The sequence below is a fragment of the Microcaecilia unicolor genome, chromosome 8, assembly GCF_901765095.1.
Source record: "Microcaecilia unicolor chromosome 8, aMicUni1.1, whole genome shotgun sequence".
Lineage (NCBI taxonomy): Eukaryota > Metazoa > Chordata > Amphibia > Gymnophiona > Siphonopidae > Microcaecilia > Microcaecilia unicolor.
Genome location: NC_044038.1, coordinates 246,865,016 through 246,871,806, shown reverse-complemented (window position 1 = coordinate 246,871,806; position 6,791 = coordinate 246,865,016). Strand labels below are relative to the sequence as shown.

The 6,791-nt window shown below is 43.1% G+C and overlaps 1 protein-coding gene across 2 annotated transcripts in view; it reads left to right on the top strand.

The window, feature by feature from the left end:
- Positions 1-5,682: 5,682 nt before the first annotated feature.
- The window catches only part of LOC115476565 (fer-1-like protein 4), a 147,279-nt gene continuing 146,170 nt past the window's right edge, over positions 5,683-6,791 (top strand). For both annotated transcript variants that reach the window (XM_030212993.1, XM_030212992.1), the window contains exon 1: positions 5,683-5,951. In XM_030212993.1, coding sequence (XP_030068853.1) covers positions 5,873-5,951 — 79 coding nt within the window. In that variant the 5' untranslated portion in view covers positions 5,683-5,872. The remainder of the gene's footprint in view (positions 5,952-6,791) is intronic.

Genomic DNA, 6,791 nt, shown 5'->3' with positions numbered 1-6,791 from the left:
CCCCCCCACAAGAGGCCCCCCTCCAGTCGGCATACCCCCCCAGTCAGGATAGTACCCACCCAGGGCATACCTGACCTCCCTGGTAGTCCAGCAGGGCATCAGGGGCAGGATTGAACCCCCTTGCTCTTGCCCCTATCAGCAGCTTCATCAAAATCACAATGTGGCAGACATTTTGATGCAACTGCTACTAGAGGCACGAGCAAGGGGAGATCAGGTAGGCCTCAGAGGGGTGCTATCCTGACCTGAGGGTGGGAGGTGGGGATGCTGACTGGGAGGGGGTACTTATAGACCTCATTGGGGGGGAGCAGGAGGAGGACTGAAGGGGGGGGGGGCAAGTTTTTTGTTTTAATTCAGGTCCTGGCCCGATATTTAGCTGGGGCCACAAAAGCTCCAGCATCCTGCCTGCCCTCATTTAGCCCCTAATATTCAGTGACAATGCCCAGACATGGCATGGCACTGAATATTGGGGGCTAAACTAACGGCGATGGTTAGCATTTAAAAAAACGCTGACTGCCACTGACTGAATTTCAGGAGAAGGAGAAACTGTTTGTAATTTTTGTGCTTTATTGGAGGAGAGGAGAAAGCTATTGTATATAGTTGGCCATCTGTTTGGACTGGTTGAAGCTGTGGCCTCATCAATCGAAGGACAGTAAAGGTTCTGGTTTTCAGCAAAATGGTGTGGTCTCTCTTATTGTGTGAAGTGTGAAAGTCTGGTGCAGAGCTTGCACAAACTCCTAGGTATATCCTACTCCCACCCTGGTCCCAACAAACAAACAATAGAATGCACTCCTGTTGTCCACCTATCCTGGGCTTAATCTAGGCAACTGCCTAGATCACCTTAACCAAGTGGGGGTTACACCTGTTAGAAGATCATCACAGAAACCAAGCCAGGGGATTAGCCACGGCATTAATACTGCTGGATTTCTCAACAGATTTTGACACTGTGGACCACAATATCATGGCAGAATGTCTGGCAGAATCAGGGATCAATGGCTCAGTACTTGCTTGGTTGAGATCCTAGCTATCAGAAAGACAAAAGTCCATACTATCTGGCAGCACTGATTCATGGGGAACCACAAGGATCGATACTGTCACCTATTTTGTTTCATGTCTACCTCAAGCCATTAGCTGGGCTGATTCAATTGATGAATACTACATCTACATGGACAACATGAAGCTACTCATATCTGTTATACCAGACTTACCTACAGACCCAAATAAACTGATTACCTGTGTAACAGCAATTAAAGAATGGGCTAAAACCAACAAACTTTGCCTGAACCCAAATAAAACTGAGTTTCTGTGGGTCCCTAACACAAGTGGTCACTTGACATCTAAATCCCTCTTGGGAGCTACAAACTCCTTCCTAAATCTCAGTTCAGGAACCTTGCAGTATAGCTAGAATCAATACATGAGTCCCGAAATCCATTTCACCTTCAGAAGCTGCCTCTATCATCTGTGAAAACATAGTAACATAGTAGATGACGGCAGAAAAAGACCTGCACAGTCCATCCAGTCTGCCCAACAAGATAAACTTATATGTGCTACTTTTTGTGTATACCTTACCTTGATTTGTATCTGCCATTGTCAGGGCACAGACCGTATAAGTCTGCCTAGCACTAGCCCTGCCTCCCAACCACCAGCCCCGCCTCCCCCACCAGCTCTACCACTACTACTACTCAACATTTCCAAAGCGCTACCAGACTCACGCAGCACTATACTGCCACCCCATCTCGGCTAAGCTTCTGAGGATCCCTTCCTTCTGAACAGGATTCCTTTATGTTTATCTCACGCATATATAAATATAAAGTATGCACCAAGGTCCTTAAAGGAAATGGAGCAGAGTACTTGAAGAACAGGATCTCCCTCTATGCACCTCCAATGTCAGTAAGGAATATCCCTAAATATATACTGATGCAATAAGGAAAAAGTTATTTTGTAATTGCTCAGACTACTACTACTACTACTACTATTTAGCATTTCTATAGCGCTACAAGGCGTACGCAGCGCTGCACAAACATAGAAGAAAGACAGTCCCTGCTCAAAGAGCTTACAATCTAATAGACAAAAAATAAATAAAGTAAGCAAATCAAATCAATTAATGTGAACGGGAAGGAAGAGAGGAGGGTAGGTGGAGGCGAGTGGTTACAAGTGGTTACGAGTCAAAAGCAATGTTAAAGAGGTGGGCTTTCAGTCTAGATTTAAAGGTGGCCAAGGATGGGGCAAGACGTAGGGGCTCAGGAAGTTTATTCCAGGCTTAGGGTGCAGCGAGACAGAAGGCGCGAAGTCTGGAGTTGGCAGTAGTGGAGAAGGGAACAGATAAGAAGGATTTATCCATGGAGCGGAGTGCACGGGAAGGGGTGTAGGGAAGGACGAGTGTGGAGAGATACTGGGGAGCAGCAGAGTGAGTACATTTATAGGTTAGTAGAAGAAGTTTGAACAGACCTATCTAGACATCCAATGGCAGATGAAATTTAATGTGGACAAAAATGCAAAGTGATGCACATTGGAAAGAATAATTCAAATCATAGTTACCCGATACTGGGGTCCACCTTAGGAGTCAGCACTCAAGAAAAAGATTTAGGTGTCACTGTAGACAGTGCAGAGCTGGTGGTTGGGAGGCGGGGCTAGTGCTAGGCAGACTTATACAGCCTGTGCCGGGGCTGGTGGTTGGGAGGCGGGACTAGTGCTGGGCAGACTTATACGGTCTGTGCCAGAGCCGGTGGTGGGAGGCAGGGATAGTGCTGGGCAGACTTATACGGTCTGTGCCAGAGCCGGTGGTGGGAGGTGGGGATAGTGCTGGGCAGACTTATAGGGTCTGTGCCAGAGCTGGTGGTTGGGAGGCGGGGATAGGGCTGGCCAGACTTATACGGTCTGTGCACTGAAGAGGACAGTACAAATAAAAAAGTAGCACATATGAATTTATCTACTTGGGCAGACTGGATGGACCGTGCAGGTCTTTTTCTGCCGTCATCTACTATGTTACTATAATATGCTGAAATCTTCTGCTCAGTATATGGCGGCAGCCAAAAAAGCACACAGGATGCTAGGAATTAATAGGAAAGGGATGGTAAATAAGACCAAGAATACTATAATGCCTCTATATCTCTCCATGGTACAACTTCACCTTGAGTATTGCATTCACTTTTGGTCGCCATATCTCAAAAAAGATATAACAGAATTAGAAATGGCTCAAAGATGAGTGACCAAAATGATTAAGGGAGTGGAACTCCTCTCATATGAGGAAAGGCTAAAGAGGTTAGGGCTCTTCAGCTTGGAAAAGAAACGGCAGAGGGGAGATATGATTGAGGTCTACAAAATCCTGAGTGGTGCAGAACGGGTAAAAGTTAATCAAATTTTGTACTCTTTTAAAAGTACAAAGACTAGGGGACACTCAATGAAGTTACGGAAACACTTTTAAAACAAATAGAGGGAAATATTTTTTCAGTCAATGAATAGTCAAACTCTGGAGCTTGCTGCCAGAGAACATGGTAACAGCAGTTAGCATATCTGGGTTTAAAAAAGGTTTGGACAAATTCCTTCACATGGGGAACCCATTTCTTGCCCTGGGAGCGGTAGCATAGAATGTTGCTAATATTTGGGTTTTGGCCAGGTACTTGTGTCCTGGATTGGCCAAAGTTGGAAACAGGATTCTGGGCTAGATGGACCACTTGTCTGACCCAGTATGGCTATTCTTATGTAGTACCCTATTTAAAGCAGAGCATGTATGAATGGTATGAGGTAGTCTAATGAGTCATCTGTTTTACATAGGTTTCTTATCCTTCTGAGCCTCTAAAACAATCAGTACTATTGTAAGTATATTTGTTATTGCTAAAGGAATTGTATTTGTGAAGGTGAATCACTCAAAGTTCTCAGGTTGTTCAGAGAGCCAGAGTAGGTGGCTGATTCCCCACCTCTTGCTCTGTTTGCTTTGGGAGGGTTTCAGATTTCTAATTTAAAATCAATAAACCAACCAGAAAAAAAATGTGTCTGAGGGAAAATATTTAGATGCATTTTCCACCATGTAGGAATCATAGACAATGGCTCATGATATAGAAAATTAGGCTTCTTTAGGGGGGGTGTAGTCAACGATTTTCACACAAGTAAATAAATGTGTTTATTGGCTTAAAATAGTGCACAGGCTGTTTCACAGTACTTATTTTTCACAGAGAAAAAAGGGGTGGGGTTAGGTCAGGGAGTGAACCTACATATGCAGATTAGATCTTCAAATCTTTGTGTATGAAACTATTCACCTGTTTCTATGAAGCAGCAAAGCATGTCGATGAAACAGAATTCTATAATCTAGGTGCACAAGTGGATGCCAGGCACATAAACATTTAGAATATTAGCAGGAATATATGCGCATATGCATAAGTAAGCAGAGGCCTAGACACTAATCTGCTCATTTTTGGCAGAGGCTGAGGCTGTGCTCCTATCAGACTCCTATAATTCAGGCAAACACCCTTTCTTTTTTCTTGTGATCTGAGCTGGATCTACAACAAAAAAGTCTCCAGTGATCTGCATCAACTGGATCATCAAAGCACATCAGGATTAGAAACTGCACAATCTGTGAGTTAAAATATCTTTAACTTATTTTACCTCTAAAGTTCTGATATCCTGCTGAATCTCCCGCTGCATTAAAACTTCCAAATTAATTCACACAGGAGTGAAATACAGTCAGTCATTTCAATTACAGTAGAAAGTTGCACGGGGACAGAAATTTCACCCATACCCACCCATACCTGCTAAAATCCATTCCATTCCCACAATTAATCTCCTCCACCCCCACCCATACCCGCAGAAGTCAACGCTGTTATTTAATTGCTTATAGCCTCTGTTTCCTTCAAACCCCAACAGCCTCCTGTGGGGACTGTGCAGGTCTTTTTCTGCCGTCATCTACTATGTTACTATGTAACAGCCTCCTGTGTGTTTTTTTTTTTATGGTATTCATCACTATTCAACCAATGAGTGTTCCAAGCTTGAAGGAAGCTTGGAACACTCATTGGTTGAATAGTGATGAATACCATAAAAAAAAAAACACACAGGAGGCTGTTACATAGTAACATAGTAGATGACGGCAGAAAAAGACCTGCACAGTCCCCATACGTTCCAAGCCTCATTCTGGTGCTCCAACTGCCTATCTATATGTTCCAAGCCTAATTCTGAGCACAGTTCACCTGTCTCCCTCCCTTTTCAGCCTAAAGAGAGGAATTTGAATAGAGGTTTGACTTCTGCTTTGTAACCATCAACAGCAATGATAAACCTGCCCCTATGTTTCAGCCTAGTGCAGTGGTTTCAGTCTCCTTCTTTTAAGGTTGTGGTTCCCAACTGGTCCTGGAGGCACACAAATCAAAACCAAAGAAATGGAAAAAGCCAATCAAAATGTCCAGGATACCCACAATGAATATTCATGAGAGAGATTTGCATGCAGTGGAGGCAGTGCATGCAAATCTCACAGTGATTGGTGGTAAGGATGTGCTAGAATGTATTATTACACAAGAAAATAAAGAATAAATGTATCTATTTCCTGTTTATTCTTCAAAGCTTGTTCTCACATAGTTGATATTGGAGGGGTAGAGGAGACTGTGTGAGGAAGCAAGAGCCCTCCCTCTGTATGTACCTTCCTGACTGTAAGGTGTGGGGCGGGAGTGAGAACCTGCTGGGCAAGTCCTTCCTCTGGCTGAAGCTGCTGTGCAAAGATAGACAGAGGCAAAACTCCAACCTGGCCCAAGAAACAGGAAGAGACAGTCAAACCCAGGAGCACCGAAAGCATAAGAAATGTTAACACGGAGACTACATAGAACACAGATGGGCCAAATCTGCAAATTCTAGCAGTCACAGAGGAATAAGCAGATCTCTCTTGTCAGCAGAGATGACTCTGAGTGTGAGTCTGAAGAAGGTGAGAAACCTGCCTGGTATCCATGAGAGACAGGTGTCTCTCACCTTCCGAGGTAAGAATCTCCATTTCTAGTCATTTTGTCACCTTCCAACAAGTCTGTCTGACTCCCTATAGTATCTATCTTCTAGTCTACAAGCAAATACTCTTTCTTTCCAAGGTAACAATCTGTCCAGCAGCGGTGCTGTCCAAGATGAGACAGTCTCTCCACTTAACACTCCTGAGTTTGTTATGTCTGTTCAATCTCTCTAGACTTAAGGGTTTTTTTTGTAAGGTTCTTTACTTTCTTGATATAATATTTGCTTCACTAATCTCTCGATTTAATCTGTCATAGCTTTGCAGATCAGTCATTGACTTACACTCTGCATTGTTATTATATATCTATTTCTAAATCTGAGGTTTAATCCTCAAGTTTTATCCTTGGTGAAGTTAGGTGCCAGGGTGTTAACTACTCCACCATGTTATATCTTCTCACCAAAAGACCAAAGAGGGACCGTTCTTCACTCACGAGTTAGACCTTATGTTTGAGCTTAGCTTAAATGAGACGGAAAGTCACAAATGCTGTGAATTGTCAATCAATGGTATACAAACTGACAGACATACACTGTTAGTATCATAACTGCAATTCAACTCACGTTTTCAAATAACTTTTACAAGATGCAGTAATGTAATTCTAAAGTTCTTTAGCAAGTATAACATGAAAAGTAAATGTTCAATGCAAAGTTGATCATTTAAGGAAAGTCTTCAAATTGTGGACTATAAAACTGCTGCTAGATGTCAATTGATAGCTAGGAGATCAATTACTCAAAAATCTGGTTCAGGAAAACATGAAGTACTGTGGATGACTTTTTCTTTTCCTGCAGCCTCAGGTTGTGAGTTTTCTATTATTTCGACA